Here is a 19,372-nt window from a genome sequence, read left to right as displayed (position 1 = left end):
CTAGGGAGTTATGCGCTTGCTTCACTGTTAAATGCATCTATGACCAAAGATCATTAAACCATAAAAGGCCAAACATCCACCATGTTTTTATAAACATATGGGTTGAATGCAGGTATGAGGAATCCATCATGATGCAGATTACATGCAACTACACCCAATATGCAAAAACTGCCTTCATCTCAGAAAGCTAAGCTAAAAAGGCTAAGCTAAAGCATGTACCACTGATATGCCTCCACTCTAAAGCCAGGGAAACGATCATCAGACTGAAAATACATAAATATTTCCCTCAGTTTATTCATTTTACAAATCTAATAGCTCAGAAAGAAGTTGTTATGGAGTCAATCAACTTTCAGCTCACCTACTGCAAAGAATCTTTGTAGCGATAGGCGAGGGGAAGATTATACAGAAACACTATGGCTAGTCAAACTGGGCAGGTCTGAAATTCTCCCTTTTATTTCATTGCCCTTTAAATTTGAACTCAAAAACACAAACATCAACATTGGACAAATGTCCAGAAATCATGGACTAATATTTGAAAAATGATGGATAAATGGAAAAGTATTGGCACAGTCTGACAATCTTTGTCATTTTGGCTCTTTACGCCCGCGAACTTGATTGGAAATAAAAAAAAGAATAGGAGAGCCAAAACAAAAATTGTCCCACCGTCCCAATACTTTTGAATTTAAATGTACATGAAGATTCTGCAATTACAAATATGCTGTATGCACACAGAACTTACTAGAACAATGTAGCTTCTTGCTCCAGCCAATCAAAACAAACCAGTATTACAGCGGTGATCTTGTGCTTCATTAACGGGACTTTATTTGACTTTCCATTTGGTAAACCAAACCTAATAAATAAGTACATGAAGTTATACATATGGATACTCTATAGATAGAAAACAAACTGGATTTTTGTCTTCCTATTTGGATGACATTAACATGGAGCACACCTTATTCTCTCAACAAAAAAAAAGCTTTTTGTAAGATACGCAACAATAGAAAAATAAATTAAAAAACACCATAATCAACATAAACCATATATTTTTTTCTCTAGTTAATTGCAATATAAATGTCATGTCCGTAAGGCAAAGACAACAGATACCGTGTATGCATTTATACGAGTGTGACCGCTGATTTAAAAGCAAAGGACATCCACCGGCCTGTGTGCACCGAACAGACTCCTGTTCACGTCTTAAAGTGCTTCCTTTCAGGAAACATGATTTCTGAACACCAAATAAGCTTCCGAGTGTAAAAAATGAAAACAAACCAAGAGAAATGACATGACAGATTCTCACAGCGGAGGTAAGAATCTTAGTAAAAACCTAAAAACTTTAACAGTTTTTAACATCCCGTCCCATGGTATGAGCGCTGACATTCAATTAAGTCACACTCGCATAGTACAAATGGTTAGAAATGCAGGCCTTATCAAAAGGGCATGCTTTAGAAAGATCTTCCATTGGAATATACTTTTCTTAAAAATAAAAAAGCGATTCGATCAAACAAGTCCGGATTCAGAAAACGTCGGCAACCCTGCGCCGCAAAGTCCGGTGCACGCCTTGCTGCGTTCAGGCCGCAACTTCCTGTTTTCCGTTTCCTGTTTCCTGTACCGAGGCGTCTAGGCTCACTCCAGGTCTTGCAGGTTGATGGTGCTTCCTGTGAACTGCGAGTTGTCTGACCCTGCATCGTCCTCCGTTGTCGGAGCAGGTTCCTGTAAAGTATGCCAATGATACTCCAGCATTGGACTTCAACTAGCACAAAACCTGCACCTCCACCACAACGATCTACAGCCATACTGCACTGGCCTGAATGCTAAGTTTCATTGCTGGCGTCACAAAACCAATGCTGTGCAATATTAACATGCAAACAAATATAACAAATAACTAAAAACCTATCGATTTTAATGAATATGATACATGGTTTTAAATAATAATGTTTATTATGTCTGGGAATGAACTAGGCTTGCTCAATGTTTTTAATAATAACAAAAATAATGTGTGCATGATTTTTTTTACGGTGAGATATGCAGTCATCAGCAGGAGGTCTTTCTGCTGTGATAAAATGGCAGGTGGTGACGCGCTACCTGCAGGATGTTGACGGGCAGGTCGACAGTGAGCTGTGAGTGAGAGCTGGAGGTCTGCGAGCTCAGCTGGAAGGCCAGGTCCCCGTCCCCCGCCGGGTCGTCCTGACAACGGGTAAAGAGGGAGGGGTCACAGGGGAGCAAGACAGGCAGCGCTAACAGAGCCGCTCATGCCATACAAACGCTCATAAATGACGGAGCACCAACTAGCACTGATGACTGTCAAGTCATTCTGGAAGGGAAATTTCCCAAATGAGCTGCACAGCCAGTTAAGGGCCCGAGAGTCCCACAATGGAAACTGCCTTTAAACTCGGTCACAAAACATTGTTGCCAGGGGTTCCAAAATCCATGCGCCATGTGACACTGTCCCAGAATGCACTGGGCTCTGCTCACCTGCAGCAGCTGAATCTGCACGTACTGCGCCCCGGTGACGGGGTCTCGGATGGTCAACCCGGCGTTGGCCGAGGCCACGCCCTCGCCGAACCGGCCGCTCGCAGGGCCGGCCGTCGCCGTGGCGCTGCTGCTCTTCGCGCCCTTGCTCTTCCTCGGGCCGAGACCAGTACCGCCTGCCAAAAACGCAGAACACAACCTCAACTACGCCGCCTCTGTAACCCATAACTCAACAAAAACGCAAACCAACAAAAAAAAAAAACTACAAATCCCATTAGCACCCACGGTGCAGCCAGCTGGGAACATAAGAGGTTACCTGGACTACATGCTGGGCCTTTCTGCTTCTTCCTCTTGGCCAACTGGATCGCCCTGTAGTCAGTCCTCGCAGACCCTCCACTCTCCTGAAAAAGGGAAAAGGTCTTGTACCCAACTCCCACCTCTAGGCTCGCTTAACCCCAATTTATGCAATTGTCTGTTCATTGCAAATGCCAGGGCCAGTAATGTAACGCCAGTAACACAACATAATGCCAGTAACATAATGTAATACCAGTAGCTTAGCATGATGCTAGTAATGTAATTTCATGGCAGTAATGTAAGGTGATGCCAGTAATGTAATGTAGTGGCAGTGATATAATGTAATGCCAGTAATGTCAGGTAATGTTAAATAACCCCGTGGCTGCACCTGTCAGAGCCGCGGTGGCGCTCTTCTTCACCGCACCCTATGACTCACCAGGAAGGAGCAGGCGGAGACGGCGCTGAGCTCGGGGTCCTTCTGCGCGCTGAAGCCGCCGGCGTGCCCGGAGAAGACGAACTGCGTCACCACCTTACTGCCCTCCTGCTGCCCCAGCACGTCCGCGGGCCCCAGCAGGGCCCCGCCCGCCCGCTCCGGCTTGGGCGGGGCGGACAGGAGCTCGGGCTCGGGCCCGGGGGCCCCCGCCAGGCTGCTGGAGGGGGTGAGGGAGGCGGGGGCGTCGGCCACCAGGGCGCTGGAGGAGCTGAGGGGGTGGAGCTGCTCCGGGGCCGCGGGGCCCCGCATGCTCAGGGCCGCCAGGGACCCCAGGGCCTCCGGGTTCACTGTCTGCACGTCGTCCAGGTTCAGGGTCCCCTGGGGGAGCACCCCGCCGGCCCCGCCCGCCCCCAGGGCCCCGTCCAGCCCGTGGGGGCCAATGTCGGCCCCCGCCGCCAGGATGAGGGGGTCCACGGCCTGCGCCAGGGCGCCCCCGGCCCCGCCCAGCGTGGCCCCCACCGAGGCCGCGTCGATGGTCAGGATGCCGGAGTTGACCAGGGACAGGTCCATGGTGAGGCCCGCGGCCCCAGGGCCCGCCACTGGCCCGGTCACTCCGGCGCCCCCTCCAGGCACGTTGGAGAACAGCGAGGTGAGGTCGATGTTGCCCAGCTCGCCCGCGGCCCCGCCCGCCGCCCCGCCCGCCTGTCCGGCGCTCGTCAGCTCACTGCTGGGGGTCAGGGACGTGGACATCTCCAGCTGGCTGAGGACATCTGAGACAAAACACAGCTTTTCAGCTGAGATACCACAGACTATTAAAAAACGAGATATTCCTTTACTCTTATCAATAAAATAACTTTATACGCTGCAGTGAACGGTCACCAATAAAAAGCGAGGTCTGTGGGTGGGTGGGTGATGTAGAGGGAGCAGGGCAGGGCGGTGGGTGTGGCAGAGGGAGAGGGGCAGAGCAGTGGGTGTGGCAGAGGGGGGCGGTGGGTGTAGGGCAAGGCGGTGGGTCTGGCAGCGGTAGAGGGGCGGGGCTGGGCAGTGGTTGGGGCGGAGAGGGGCGGGGCAAGGCGATGTGTGAGGCAGGCGCAGCACACTGACCGGCGCTCAGGTTGTGGTGTTTGAGCATGTGGCTCTTCAGGCTGCTGCGGGAGGAGAAGTGCTTGCTGCAGGAGGCCACAGGGCAGCGCGTGCGCAGCCCGCTCGAGTCCTGCAGGTGCTTCTTAGAGTGGATGTACAGGCTGCTGCGCGCCGAGAACTTAGCACTGCAGCCTGCCGGCGCAGAGACACACGCGTCAGTACACAGACGTGTGCACAAATAAACACACAAATGTACACACGGACAGACAGACGGACACACACAACACAACACAGATGCACACACGCAAGTTGGACCACACAGACAATCATTTAGATGAACATTTTCATTTTTGAGATCTACACTTGTGTTATTTAAAAAATCAAATCAGTTCCAGTGAAAATATGCAGTGTCATAATGACTGTCTAACGTGCTTCTGACTGGATTACCCTGAGTAATGAGCAGGCAGGGGTGCCAGACCCTGCTGAAGCACTAATGCCAAGCTTGGCTCTGCCACGCTCACCTTCCACGTGGCACTCGAAGGGCTTGGTGCCCAGGTGGGTGATGCTGTGGCCCTTCAGGTGCTCCGCCCTCGTGAACGACTTGCCGCACCCCTCCTCCGGACAGGTGAAACGGCGGTCGTCGTCGTGCTTCCTGGCACACGAAGAAAGGGGGAAGAGAGGGGAGTCAGAGAACAGCCATTGCAAGCCTAACAAAAAAACGTAAGCTAATTGCTCCAGGTTCCAATTTCAAAGAAGCAAAGTTTAAAATCCTATGCGTCTAATCCAGTTCCTCCTATTGCATTTTGCTGTGCGTTTTACACACAAAGTCATAGTTTTCAATAGTTTTCAGTTTCCCGTCTGGATGTGGACCCCGGAATGAATCAACTGGTTAAAGTACAACACTATCACTGAACGCCCACAACCGACTGCAGTAATACCCGTTTAACACATTCATACATGGAAGCACGTCGAGCACAGGACTCCACCACAGCTCCATATCATAAATAAATACTCAAACTGCTGGGGCCCCTTCGCAGTCCCCAGGGGGTCCCGGGAACCCAGTTTGGGAACCCTTGAAATATCACTCATGATAGGATTGAGTTAGCATGAGCATGAACGAACAGCAGTGCTGTCAGGAAAACCCGAGCTATCCCAGGAGGCCCTCACCTCTTGTGCCGGAGCAGTTTGGACATGCTGGTGAAGGACCAGCCGCACCCCTCAGAGTCACACATGAAGGGCCTCTCTCCTGTCAGGGGGCAAAGCAGGGCATCAGCACACCAGAAATGCACCAGTTTATCTGGCATGGGAGCGAGAAGCTCATTCATTTACATATAGTGACTTGACTGCCAATATTATTTTTTTTCAGTATGTATTTTCTTGTGTGCATTAAAGCTTCGGCATTCTGGACGTGAAGCTTTCCTTCTCATCACAAAACAAAATTACACTGGCTCAAAATACTGCTGTTATATGTAAACTATGCAAGACTAAGAAAATATGATGCATCCAGTCTAAGATGCATCAGAAAAGGAAAGCACAGTTTGCCGCAGACTGTATGATGCAATACAAAGCAAGCACAGTGTACTGCAGACTGTGTATGATGCAATACAAAGCAAGCACAGTGTACTGCAGACTGTGTATGATGCAATACAAAGCAAGCACAGTGTACTGCAGACTGTGTGTGATGCAATACAAAGGAAGCACAGTGTACTGCAGACTGTGTTCATTGCAACACAAAGTAAGCGTACTGCAGACTGTGTGTGATGCAATACAAAGCAAACACAGTGTACTGCAGACTGTGTGTGATGCAATACAAAGCAAGCGTACTGCAGACTGTGTTTATTGCAACACAAAGTAAGCACAGTGTACTGCAGACTGTGTGTGATGCAATACAAAGCAAGCACAGTGTACAGCAGCCTGTGTGACTGTGTTACTGGTCGTTTCTCTTCTCCGTACCTGTGTGGCTGCGCAGGTGGATCTTGAGGCGGCAGGCCTTGTCGTAGCGCTTGTCACAGCCAGGGAAGGTGCAGGTGAACTGGCCTATCTCCCGGAAGTGCGTGCGGTTGTGGGAGAACAGGGCACTAAAGGTGATGAAGGTCTTCTCACAGCCTGGGGAACACAGAAAAGGGTCAGAGCACTCAGTCACACAATTGCCAAAAATTATGCAAGGCATCACCGTAAACTCTGAACAAATGACAATTACGGAGCATTAGAACATGGCAAATTAGGAAAAAATACGAATCCGACAGACGTCACGCCAGCAGATTTCTACAAACAAAACGACACTGACGGCCTAACACACGAAAGGCCTCTTACCTGGAAACTCGCATTTATGAGGCCTCTCCGGTTCGAAGTGGGCCCGCTGGTGATTGGTCAGCTTGGTGGCACTCCGGAAGCGCTCGCTGCAGATGTCGCAGGCGAACGCGTTCTCCTGGTCGTGCACCTTGACGTGCGCCTTCAGGTTGTACACCGTGGTGAACTTGCGCCCGCAGTTCTCCCACTCGCAGGTGAAGGGGCGCACCTTGTCGTGGGACTGCAGGTGGCGCTTGAGCTTGTAGGAGGTGGTGAAGGACCAGCCGCAGTCCTCCATGGTGCACTTGAAGGGCCTCTGGTCGTCGGTGTGGGAGATCAGGTGTATCTTCAGCCTGTGCTTGGCGTCGAAGATCTCCGCGCACTCCGGCTGCGGGCACCTGTACTTGGTCCGGGAACCCTTCTTCGACGCCATCGTTCCCCCCAGCTTTAGGGGAGCCAGGTCGCTGTCGCACACGATGAACCCCGTTTGCATCACGCCCCCGTCGCCTAAGGGACACAGCGTCCCGTCCTCTTGCTCTTTGGTGGAGGCGCAGGAGTCCAAGGCGGAACCAGCGTCCGGAAAGGCGCAGTTCTCCTCCAGACTCAAACCCGAGTCGCTCACCCCCATTCTCGATTCTTCGTACTGGATGGAACCCACGGCCACGTTACTGTTCTTCCCTGCAGTTTTGGTCGCGCCATCATAATTAATCAAGACTATGTCTTGGTGGTCTTTCACACCAAGGTGATGTTTCAGGTTAACCACATCTTCCTTGGGGGCATGGCCGTCAGGGGGTGCTGCTAATGTCAATACTCCGTTTTCAATGGTCACGATAATGCTTTGGTTGTTTATCATAATGGTCCCAGAAAACGTTTCTTCTGAAGGGGTAGCATTGGAGCCTCCGGCAACGGTGGTTCCCGAGTAGTCAGAAAGGTAATCAGAGTTGACGTCGCTCATGTGTGTAGTTTCAGTGAAAGTGGTGTTCTCAGAAATCAAAGCACCTGTAAACTTTTGTGCAGCCTGCTGATGCAGTTCTACGGACGTCTGATCCGAGGTGCCGCCATCGTTACCCGAAAAGCTTTCATCTAATGGCTGATTGTCGCACCGTTCGTTAGCCATAACAACATTGCTATCCGATTCAAAACTCATACCGAACCGCTGACTGGAGTTCGTCACTGTTGCCTCACACCTTTCCTGTGCAATAGAACCGTGGTTCCGCCCGCCGACATGTTTTCTAACGCTGGAGTTCCTGGATGTTAAAGCCAACAACTTCTCATCTGGGTGTATAAGAACCGAAGTGGTTTGCACCTCCATTGAAATATCGGGCTTCGTCTTGGAAGTAGAATCTGCATCCTTACCAATCAGCCTCCTCCCGTCTTTAGACAGCAAGACTGATCGGCCCATTTCTTTGTTAGAGCCGTTGCTGTCAGCCTCCTGAACGATGTTGAAAACCACATAAAATTCCTCGTTGTCCTTTCGGTTGATGTTGGCAGCGGAGTAAATGTTAGCCTTCCCAGCTGCGACGCTCTCACACGGCAGTGAATTGTGCAGGGTAGCGCCGCCTTGGTGCTGTTGCCGTAAAAGCTGAGGCTGCCGTTGTTGTGTGTGACTCTCTTCAACCACACAGACAGGAAGCGCCATTTGCATTCCGGTCTCCGTACTCACAAACTCGGATTTCGACCCAGTTTCCAAACAGTCTTGTTGCAATTGCTGTCCCTTGACGTCTTTCCCTTGCGAACCGATCACGTTACGGAGTCCACTTTGTTCAGTGCGTCTTTGTATTTGCTGTGCGTTACCTTTGCTATTCTGCCTAAGAAGAGACTGACAACCGCCGCTGCCATTTTCTGCCAGCAGGCGAAATGGAGATGTCTTAGGCCAGTTGTTGTTCTTGTCACTTTCCCGTTCTCGTGATTCTGGCTCGTTTTTGACTCCGATTTTATTTGACAAGGTGAGACAGCGAGCGCCTGTCGCTGTTCCCGGTGGAGACAACCCTGTCCGACGTGAGACGCCATGTTTATGGTGTGTGTTTTGGGCAATAGTAAGCCCCTGAATTTCCATCTTGGTATCCCTGTAGCAGCAGCGGACGAAAGGCCCGCCCTCCACAAATGTGTAATAGGATCCTGCGAGCCACGACCAGTTTTCAGTGACAGATAAACTGCGGACTGTACGTCCGTCATGGAATGGATTTGCCTTACTGGCTTTATTTAATAGTTCCTTTGGAACTATGACTCACTACCGACATGAATGCACACCAGGGTTGAATAGGTTATTATGAAAACAATTCTGGGTATACAATTAAAATACACTATTATGTAAATTAATTTTAATAACAGTAGACAAATGTGAACACAACATCGTACTTTCCTTTCTACCACATCCTTTAGCGCGCACCCTCCATCACTACCACAGGATGGCGCTCAAAGCCTTGACTGTTCTAAGTCTTCACGAAATACCACTGCATTTTCTACTTGTTTCATTCCTCTGCGACGATGGCAAAGCATATAGAATTGGTCTATACACTACGTCAGACTCCGGCAGATTCCCCTCCTTCGGAACTATGACTCACTACTGACATGAATGCACACCAGGGCAACAAACGTCGTAAGAAGGAACAATAATCTCAAAGCAGTCCGCAATTTTCTTTCTTTTTTTTTTGTTAAAAAAAAAAACCTTATTTCAAAAAATTTAATCTGAGATAATTATGGATTCCCAAACTGTGGACCACAAGTCACTTAAAGGCGAGGGACAGGCGTCGCTGCAATAATAATAATAATAATAATAATAATAATAATAATAATAATAACCGAGTATGTTTAGAATTATGATCATAACAACTGTGACCTTGAGTGATTAGATGTTTTATACTAGATTGTGAATTACTAATTACTAGGGCACTGTGGAGCTCTCTTAAGTGCCATAATCATTTTAGCTGCTACAGTGAGGCAGGGCATGGTGAAGTGCAAACACATTTAACCATATTTTGTTACACTAATTCATTCAGCAAAATTAATGAAAAACAAATTGGTAAATCAATGGAAGCTTTTGTTAAAAGGGGTGTCTATGGATTGTTTGTGCAGATGTAGACACAAGTTAACTTTTCTGCAAAAGTTTTTTTTTTTTTTTTTGTCGAAACTGTGTAAACATTTAATATTGCAAATGGGCTTATTTTCAGAAGACAAACTGTATTATGGGAAAAATGTTCTGTTGTTATGCCACTCCTCCCCTAAAAACAATCCAACAAAGTCTCTTGCACAAATAGCATGGTATCTCATCATTATGTTTAAACATCCAGCTTTTGTGAGTTCTGCTATGTGAGCTGTGAGTGATTTGGTGTGGCCCCAGCTCTTAAAAGCTGAGTTAAGGTCATGCGGCCTTTTTGTTGCCATTTTCATTTTTTATTTTTATTTTTTAGTAGGCTATGTTCCAAGCTGAAACATTTCATTCAAATAGCTGAATAAAAAAACACATCTTTAAATTAGATATCAAAAAGCTACATCCGAAATGGAATGTGAGAGGGTCGAGTTTCAGCATAAAATGAAAAACTGATGAGGTAGAGAAGCGTGAATGGAGATCAGATCTCGCTGGAACATAACTTTTTAATTAATTTTTTCAAAAAACAACGAGGCTTCCATTCTTTCGAAAAAATATTATGCTAGTACAAATTCACAGTATGTTGAAATGCACACTGCCACACCTGTACACCCATCTTGGAGGCATAAGCCACAAATGTAAAAATATAACGATATGAGATGTGGATTGTATTGTGGAATTGCTAAGAGAGGCAAAAATAAGCAAAACTCATAGGCAACTGACAGAATTTGATTGCTATGAAACAAAATCAAAGAATATAATGTAGCCTATCACATCAAGTTTCTGTATATTCCACCAGAATGAGTAAATAATTCAGAGAATTGCTTTGTAAACCTTCCCATTAATTTCTCTTCCTACTTTCTCTCCATGTTTGACAATTCCCCTTTATTTCTCTTACAGTGTGTCTATCCTTCTCCCAATACCTCCTTTCATTCTGTTTACAGGCTGAGTTGTGGCTGGACAAATATCGAATATCGAATATCGGTGTGGAGTGGGTTACAGCACATTTCATCCCGTATTCACCCAGGAAGTCCTGCAAAGCTTACGTTTTGCTTATTACCCATTTATACCAGCAGGCATTGGGCTGAAGGAGCTGTACCAAGTTACAGAACCCAAGAGTAGCCCTCAATGAGAAACAGAAATTTTCCAATTTTTATAATTTTGGGCACTTGTCTCTTTATATTAAACACCTATCAGCTACAATATACCCTCTCAAGGTATTTTGCAATGTGAGCTTTGCTCATATGGGTGATTAAATATCTGTGCCATGAGCACCCTACTCAATTCACTGGAGCAATGGTCAAACTAAAACCTGTCAGTTAAAACTAGCAAAAAGAAATAAAGGAAGTAGCAACCATCATAATGGAGTTTAAAGTGCTTTAATATTGCAAGATATGTTCACATTCATACATCAAAGGTGACAATCAGTAACTGTGAGCAACTGGAATGTATTTACAGAAATACTCATTTGTTCGCCACAGTAAATTTTGTTACAAGATGAATAACTCAAAAATGGAGAGGGACAAGGTTACTACTGTGAATGAATTCAATTTTAATTCAAATGCTACTTGAATTTCATGATTTAATTTTGCTTCAGATTTGCTGTAGCTTGTATATCTAGAGGGCAAGTGGAGTTGAAAGCCGTTCCAGGTTTGCAAAAAAAAGTGTATATGTGGCTAGGACCAGAGAAGAAGGATGCATGATTGTGACCAAGGTGTAGAGAACTCAGGATCTTGGTTTAATCTAAATTGCATGTCTCCATTGTCCAGAGGGCAAAAGGATGTGTCTGGTGTTCAACAAAAATGGGTTTAATAATACAAGGGGTCCCTGAACTGGGGTCTGAGGAGTCATCCCAGGGAGGTACTCAGCAAAATAGGAATTTTTTCCCCCTTTTAGCAATAGTTTTTATTTCCTTCATTAAATCAGTTGCATATCTGTGGTTTGTCAGATAAACCCTGCCCCATTTATACATGCGTGGGAGCATTGTGATCAGCGTAATTACTCAATTTTTATGTCGTTCCAAATAGCTTAGAAGTAGCCTTATATACACACCGGGACATGAGAATTACAGTTTCTATCGGCCATTTCTACTGTTTTGAGATATTGAACTTTAAAGTTCTTGCCAGTTCATTGTTTTTTTATCGCTTAGAACTTCTTAAAAACTGGAACTACAACCAAATTATAACTTTTTACATTTTCTTATCTCCACAAACGTGATGAATTATAAATACAGCATTTATTTGTATGCAACTCGTTGTTGACAAAAATGTCACTCAGAACCCTGTCATTCTCAGGTCACCACATTATATCATGATGTAATGACATCACTGTTTATGCATGCTTCTATATGGCAGTGTGCTATGTAGCCACTGCATTGCAGCCTATAGCGAGCGGGTGTTGTGTAAAGCGGTCTGCAGTTGCCTGAGGTGGGGGGGGGGGGGGGGGTCCCCTCAGCCATAAGGTGGTCATTGTAGGGGGCTTGAGAAATGGAGGAACCCCGGAAATAAGGGGCTCACTGACCACAAATCGAAAGGCAAAAGGACTAACCGCTCAACGAGGCAGAATGGGAGCACTCCAAGCTGCAAATCAAAAATAGGTTTAGGGCGTTTGATCCTGCCGCGATAGCAGCGGGACGGAGAAGCAGCGATGTTTCCACATCACCTGCCGTCGGTCTCGGTTTCCTGTTCCCCACTACTGCTGAGTCAAAGGGCTAAATGCACTGATCACAATCCCGCTGCTGGTCCCTTCCACTGCTGAGAGTCCGGATATCTACCGTGGAAATTCTGCATTGTGATTATCTTCCTACAACAATTTGATTGGTCCTTAACATTGAGTTCAGAATTTAAGTAAGAGATACTGCTTATTAATGGACTTCATGGGCTCAGCGGACGCTGACATTGTCAGATTCGATGTCCTTCAAGAAAAAAGAAAATGTAACAGTTTCTTGAATTTGTATCTCATCATATGCTATGGACAAGGCACAACACAGTCTGATTACAGGGCCTTCCATGCTCAACACTAAAATACGTCTTGAATAATTTGAGAAAATGTCAGCAGCACAAATGACTATTTTACTTGATAAAAATCGTCCTTCATCAAAATTCACAGCTGATAATCCATACAGCCTTGGAATGTATCAGAAAAATGTGATGAAATGTGATTACTGCGGCTGTCCTTTGCACTGTACGACCCTCCCATAAAGTTAATCCAGTTTATCCAATTCGGTATGTCAGTATGATTATGCTCTGCTTAGTCATGCAGTAGAACTACTCCTATCGTTATGGAATATACAGTATCTGACTCCTACACATTTAAAAATCTGTTAGCATTCTCATTGCATACAAAAAGCATTATGCTCGACAGCAAGTGTGGCATAAAAATGTGTAAATCTTTGTTCACACAACCTAACAATAAGTAAGCTATTATTCTATTCAGTATGTGTTACCCTGAAATAAACAAAACTAAACAAACAAACAAAAAAAATACCAGAGAGAATGAGAACGTGCAGGATACATGTTTGCACAGGACTGCTTCAGAGAGACAACTGAAACAATACAATCTCTGAACACCAATTTAAACATTCATGCTTTTGCAAAAGTATCATACAAATGACATAAAAAAGTAAACCGTTTTCACAGCAATATATGACAGGTAACGGGAAAATGTGATAACCCATAAAAATATATTTTTTAAAGAATTTCTTGTGCTTGTTAGTGAGTATTTAAATGCCAGGTCTTGCATTTCTATAGGTCTGTTGTGTCTTATGTAAGGCAGATAAGAAATATTTTTTATAAGATAAATGTCAAGTGTCCAATAAAAATAAAAATTAACACAACTTCTAAAAGAGAATATTTGGGTTATCATATTTTTCCACTGCTGTCTTCAGCTGATAAATGAGTCAATAATACTTGATTTTTATACTTTACAGTTAGAAGTGAATCATATATGTTCATAACTTTTGAGTATTCAAGTGACACCAAATATGTACACCTGGAATGTTAATAATGTCTATTTACACCTGTGTCATATGTATAATTAAATTTGTAATATTCATGTTTTTTTAATAGTATCAGTAATAAACTACATTGTAAATCAATTTTTAATACTACCTTGGTAATTCCTATACACAGCACAGTACAAGGACAAGCCATACATAGACCAATCTACTGTCATTAAAACCTTGCACATGTGGACGCAATTTAAACTTCTATTCATTACATACGTGATGCTAAATGTCACACTAATTTTGACACTTTTCTGTCAGTGTTGAATGGAATTTCAGAATCATAATGAAAATAGCAATATTCATCAGTTGAATCATTAATCATGTAAACATGCAAAATATGTTAATTACCATACACTACTTAGTTCATAGACTAGGCAACACTGGAGTACAAATTAGTAAACAAACTGCTCTCTTTCATTCTCTCTCCCTCCCTCTCTCACATACATACACACACTGAGAAATGAAATGAGAAACAACAAATAATAAGGCCACATATCTGCATTCTGTCCATTTCACCTGACCCCCCCTCGTTTAAATAGCTGCCATGTGACACGGTTTCCCATGTGCGCCACACCATCTTCCTCTTCCTCACTAACGCAACTGGCCTGCAGCAGTTCAGCGGTACTTCAGTCTGGGGGTTTGGAGGCGCGCGCTGCTGTCCAGATTCAGCACAGCCAAAATGACGTTCATACTTTCGGGCAGACTACCGCCCTGCCACGACTCTCCTCACCTTCCCTTCTCCTGGCATAATGACCAGGAGGACAGTCTATGGGGTTAAAATCAGCGGAAGTGCTGCCAGGAGCTTAAAAGGGGATTTGTTTGAAAGCCCGGGGGGGGACGGAGGCGACGGTGGGGGAGCCACCGCTGGCACCTCAGCCCAGGCACTGTGCCAGTGATTGACACGGGTGACTGAAGCCACTTTCTGGCAGAAATCACCGGAGACACTGAGGAGGAATTATTCTGGAGATACAGTAATCACTTGGGCTGAAGCAGGCTCCGGTCTGTGCCCAACCCGCCCAGGAAAGACGAAGCAGTACAAAGGGGAGAAGAACGCAACGCAAGAGCAGAGCAACTGCCGCTCCCGTAACTCTCGCCTCCAGTTCCGCTGGCTTCTGAATATTCAGCCAACAAATCTATAAGCATTCTGCCCTATCTCAGCAAAGCAAGACCACTTCCTGAAAAACTACGCATGCGTGTTCACGGGCAATTAAAGTTGCTTGTGTGACTTAATCCAAAACATGTCTGTTTTGGGAATGAGGCCGCTCTGCAGCATTATTTTTCATCAGAACAGAGGAATTTTAGAGTGGCCTTGACAGCTTTGCGCTGGCCTTTGCTGTGTGTAAGCACTTCAGCGGCTTGGTCGACCTGGCCCTTTGTGATTCTAAATGTGCTGGCCATGGAGAGTACAGAAGATGGGACAGATGCCCCAGTATCAACCATTGCATGAATTATTCATGCAGGACGGCTAGAGAAGGAAATGGGGCAAAGGAGTTCAGAATTCTTTTGTGCATTCAAGCCAGTTAAAAGTAAAATGTATTCTCCAACCGCCATTACATAAAGATTTCTTTTTTGAAAAATTAGGCTACGAATGAATTTTGAATGAAAGTTTTTCCAAAATGATGGACGAACAGTGAACAAGTATGTCTCCAGACATAGAAACTGTAGAAGGCATGCATTTCAGTGTTAATTAGACTCATAGAATTAACCAAGACTTTTAGCCTAACTATGTCAGCAGCGCAAAATAGGTATATTTTCAAAAGTACTAATAATAATATCCAGTGATGGTAACCTTAAATTACTACGGCTATAAATATTAAAATATAAACAGCCTAAATATAATTATATATTAGTATTTGTAATATGCAAGCGGCAAAATATGTTGTGTTCCAGATGTGTTTTTGCTCATGATAAAATACATTCTAAATGTAAAAAAGCAATGTAATACAATGCAAATGTCATGACGTGTAATGTGTTTTGAAATTCATTCACCACTGCTTACGTTTTAACGGGGGGGGATACATAGCCAATGTCACCAACTTCAGATAAACTGGAAACACAAATAATGTGAAATCCTTTTTAAAAACAGCGTGGGCGGATCTCATTGAGCTGTGACAGCTGGCAGCCGTGCGGACTCTAAAAGGAGAACGGAAAGCCGCTCGTGGAAGCTGACAGATGTGGCGATGAGTCCGCTGGAAAGGCGTTTCCTCAAAGCGCGGTCCACTCTGGCAGCCTGACGGTGACAGTTCTGTAGTGGGTCTTACAAACAGCCTGACAGGTTCCATCCCCCTCCCTCCGCACTCACCCCCTGGAGACCAAACTGTGGGCGATAACGATGTCTGCCAATGCCTGCGATGTGCTGGGCTGTACTTGTGCTAGTGAGCAGGTCACAGGTGACCCGATACTCACCACACTCCTGTTTGACCACATTACCTCCTTTCAGCACTTTTCTTTTAACGACAATCAACAGCAATGAATGAAGACAGGATACATTGTTTTCAAAGTGCTACACATCGGTTCCACGTGACTTCCTGGGAGACAGCTGTGTCCTTTGTGTCACTGTTACAAAGGGAGGTGAGAAGAATGGCCATCGCGGAATGCATGGTGTTGCGGCTGACCACCGAAAAGTGCTGGGATCAGTCCAGCGAGAGTCTGTTCTCATCATAGTCAGAAAGAGAAGGATGCTGCTCTGAAGTTCTCTTTGCATGCAGAGATGTGAATTGGAGAAACAGTTCAGTAGTTCAGCAGTACTCGTGTAATGGTACAGAAAGTATCGGTCCATAACCTACTTTTTCAGCACTGGACAGCATCTTTTTTGTTAGTGATTTTTGATTTCACAGGAGGTGAAAGTGTTTTGGTGAATAAAGTGGAGCCCTCGTTGGATTCCAGCCTTGTGGTTTGGTTTGTTTTTTGTTTTTTTGGTGGCAGTAATGATGCAAGGTGTGGTGCTAGCTTTCTTGTCTCGAAGGGGAGATTGTGTGTGTGTGTGTGTGTGTGTGTGTGTGTGTGTGTGTATGTATGTGTGGTTGGGGCAGTGAGTGTAAATCTGGCAGTGCTGTAGCAGTCTCTTCTCCTCACCTCCCTCTGCGACCCTCCCCCCTCTCCCTCAGATGTGCATGTGTACTGGGGGGGTGGAGGAGGCCGGCAGGGCCGGGCGGGGCTCGATCCCTCGAGACTTCATGAAGGACAGCAGCTGCTCCGGGATCTCAGCCAGCACGTCCTTGGCCAACCGGGCCATGCTCAGAACCTGGTTCCCCGACCGGTCGATGTAGTCCCGGAACGGCACAAACTGCGCGTGGGGGAAACGGGACGGGTGAGGGAGCAGACGTGCCCAGAAACATTCAGCCACGGCACAGCTACGTAAACAAAACTTCTTTACCTCCTGCTTTTTCATTTCTGTTTCATTCGTGTTTTCAAAATGGCAGATTGTGTTTGCGGATGAGCGTCTCGCTGCTGCAACGCGCTCTCAATTCAGGCGGGAGCGGACAAGCGTGAACGTTCCTCCGAAGCGCTTCTGCGACTTCTCTCCCCGCGGGCCCCTGGCCGAGCCGCGCGCTCACCGCAGCGGAAGAGTGCGGTCCGCGCGCGGCCGGCGCAGGTGGGTCTCAGGGGCGCGGGAGTCGCTCGTGCGCAGTGAGGCGCGGCCACGCCGCCGACCGAAACCTTCGCTCTCTGTAAAGCCAGATACGCCGCGCCGCAGGGCTGCCAGCCGCGGGACTGACACGGCTGGGGTGCGATGTCAGACTGTGGGGCGCGGTCACTGCACTGGAATAGCAATATAACTGTCATGTTTCAGGGAACAGCCCTGATGGCTGGGACGTGAATGAAGGCCTTAACCCTCTGAGAGGGGAGGTGTGTGAGCGAGGGGCAGAATTGCATAAAGGAAACTGCCTTGTAACCTACAGGTTGCAGGTTCAATTCCCAGGTAAGACACTACTGAACCTAAATTGTTTCAATATATATCCAGCTGTATAAATGGGTACTATGTAAAAATGTAAACGCTGTGTAAGTCACTCTGCGTAAGAGCATCTGCTAAATGCCTGTAATGAAATTTAACGTAATGGACTGCAAATTAGGCTGCTATAGCATTTCCCAATGAACGGCCAGCCTGTTCAGAGCCCTGCTGTACAGGGAAAAAAGGGACGATACCTGCACAATGTCTCTCTCAGCAAAGCGCCCCCTGGAGGACACTCTGACCTCGTCGCCATCCAGCTCCTCCATGGCTGCAGGGAAAGAGGGAGGGATCTGCATTACACACATACAATGTTCTGTATGTTATACATAATGGAACTCCTGACGTTAGAATACACTAGAATATTTATTGACCCCAGGGGGGAAAAGTGGTTTGTCAGCACAGCAGGTGAATGTAGCCAGTTCAGACTGCTGAAGCCCGATTCAGAAACAAGACCGGACATGTCATTACCCTGAGGTATGAGACTCAATAAAATGAGATGGGAAGTGATTAAATTGCTAGCAGGACAGTGTTTCCATTGAGATAAAAACATAAAAATACGACGCAAAACACTGTCACTGGTGTGTCCAGCGATTGAACGCCACCCCAAGGAGCCACCCTGCTGACTAAGTGATATTTCAACTCATGACGTAAGACAAATTCAAAAACATCTCGAATCTTGAGGTTCAGGCGACCAGGACCCTTTCTGTAAGCATGCTGTGCATTGGCCCAGGTATAGTGCATATGCTTATGTATTTATCTTGGGGAGAAACCATACCTCCGCTAACAAACATATACAGTTCATTTCCAGTAGTGTAGAATACTGGGTAAGGACATGGACTTGTACTAGTCATGAATTGAAATGTTCAGTTCCCATTCTTGGGCACTGCTGAAGTGATTCAGTAAATTCCCAGCTACTGTAAACACAGAGAGAAATGTGCCTTGGCGGTTACCTTGTGTTGTAGCCACCTGTACATGTTGGCTATTTTTTGGTCCTCCCTTTCACTTTTCACTATTATTACCTGAATCACAGTCACCTGCACAGTGTGGATCAGGGAACACAGGTACACTCCCTCGGGTGGCTAATGTTCTGTGCGCCACCTTGTTTGTTGACGATTGCTTGTGTCCAATTGGTCAGAATAATGTTCACTGCGTGAGCTGAACTGTGTTCTTGGCTATACATACCTGTATGAAATGAGTATTGTACCTTATTGAACCTGTGTTTTGTAGTTGTCCAATGACCATGATATGCACTTTTGTACGTCGCTTTGGATAAAAGCATCTGCTAAATAAATGTAATGTGTCCTAACTACAGTATCCCTCGTTACTTGCATGTATTGTAACGTGCATCTAACTATAGATGGGATCCCATGGGTTGAGGATGGCCCTTGGTCTCCTATTTGTTAAACTTGTGTTCAGGTCTGATAGCAGTCTCTGCTATATAAATAAAAACGCATTAAGCTATCCCTGGTCTTTGTCTCCAGTGATTTGCTACAGTATTTAAGGACATGCTGCCATCATCATGTTGTCATGTTGTGGATCATATTCTTACTCTGTGAAAGTTACACGGATCAGTTTTATATTGGCAAGTCATAAGCCAGTTACACTGACACTTGGCCAAAAATTGAAGTGGCTATAAAAGAAAAGCACTTGGGAAATGGGTGTCAGACGTCAACAAATGCAGTGAAACCCATCTTGGCCATCACCTTTGTATGACAGCCATCCGCAAATGATGGTGATTCACCATTACTACCACCTTAC

General features: G+C 45.9%; 2 protein-coding genes across 5 annotated transcripts in view; both read right to left on the bottom strand.

Moving 5' to 3' along the window:
• Window positions 1-797: 797 nt before the first annotated feature.
• si:dkey-156n14.3 (zinc finger protein ZXDC) lies at window positions 798-8,670 on the bottom strand. 2 transcript variants are annotated; one of them, XM_035387630.1, is made up of 10 exons: window positions 6,593-8,670; window positions 6,233-6,385; window positions 5,447-5,525; window positions 4,801-4,931; window positions 4,301-4,471; window positions 3,200-3,990; window positions 2,786-2,870; window positions 2,473-2,645; window positions 2,083-2,184; window positions 798-1,710 (listed from the first exon to the last, which is right to left on the bottom strand). In XM_035387630.1, the coding sequence occupies exons 1-10, from the start codon at window positions 8,622-8,624 to the stop codon at window positions 1,624-1,626; spliced, it is 3,804 nt and encodes a 1,267-aa protein (XP_035243521.1). In that variant the 5' UTR covers window positions 8,625-8,670; the 3' UTR covers window positions 798-1,623. The 2 variants fall into 2 exon arrangements, with proteins under 2 accessions (XP_035243521.1, XP_035243523.1); XM_035387632.1 differs by having other exon boundaries at window positions 3,200-3,966; window positions 6,593-8,669.
• A 2,349-nt stretch (window positions 8,671-11,019) lies between these two features.
• The window catches only part of LOC118211072 (copine-9-like), a 96,918-nt gene continuing 88,565 nt past the window's right edge, over window positions 11,020-19,372 (bottom strand). For 2 of the 3 annotated variants that reach the window (XM_035387856.1, XM_035387857.1), the window contains 2 exons: window positions 17,809-17,882; window positions 11,020-16,948 (listed from right to left, as the gene is read on the bottom strand). In XM_035387856.1, coding sequence (XP_035243747.1) covers window positions 16,766-16,948; window positions 17,809-17,882 — 257 coding nt within the window. In that variant the 3' untranslated portion in view covers window positions 11,020-16,765. The remainder of the gene's footprint in view (window positions 16,949-17,808; window positions 17,883-19,372) is intronic. The other variant, XR_004761951.1, reaches the window with a different exon arrangement.

This window comes from Anguilla anguilla, chromosome 13 (genome assembly GCF_013347855.1).
Source record: "Anguilla anguilla isolate fAngAng1 chromosome 13, fAngAng1.pri, whole genome shotgun sequence".
Lineage (NCBI taxonomy): Eukaryota > Metazoa > Chordata > Actinopteri > Anguilliformes > Anguillidae > Anguilla > Anguilla anguilla.
The sequence above is the reverse complement of the archived record's forward strand: the minus strand, read 5'-3'. Positions and strand labels throughout refer to the sequence as shown.

Coding starts and splice junctions, on each gene's coding strand:
- si:dkey-156n14.3 (XM_035387630.1), bottom strand. CDS start 8,624: ATGGAAATTCAGGGGCTTACTATTGCCCAAAACACACACCATAAACAT. Junction 4,932..5,446: donor AAACTGCTCCGGCACAAGAG/GTGAGGGCCTCC, acceptor TTCGTGTGCCAG/GAAGCACGACGACGACCGCC. Junction 1,711..2,082: donor TGCCCGTCAACATCCTGCAG/GTAGCGCGTCAC, acceptor CATACTTTACAG/GAACCTGCTCCGACAACGGA.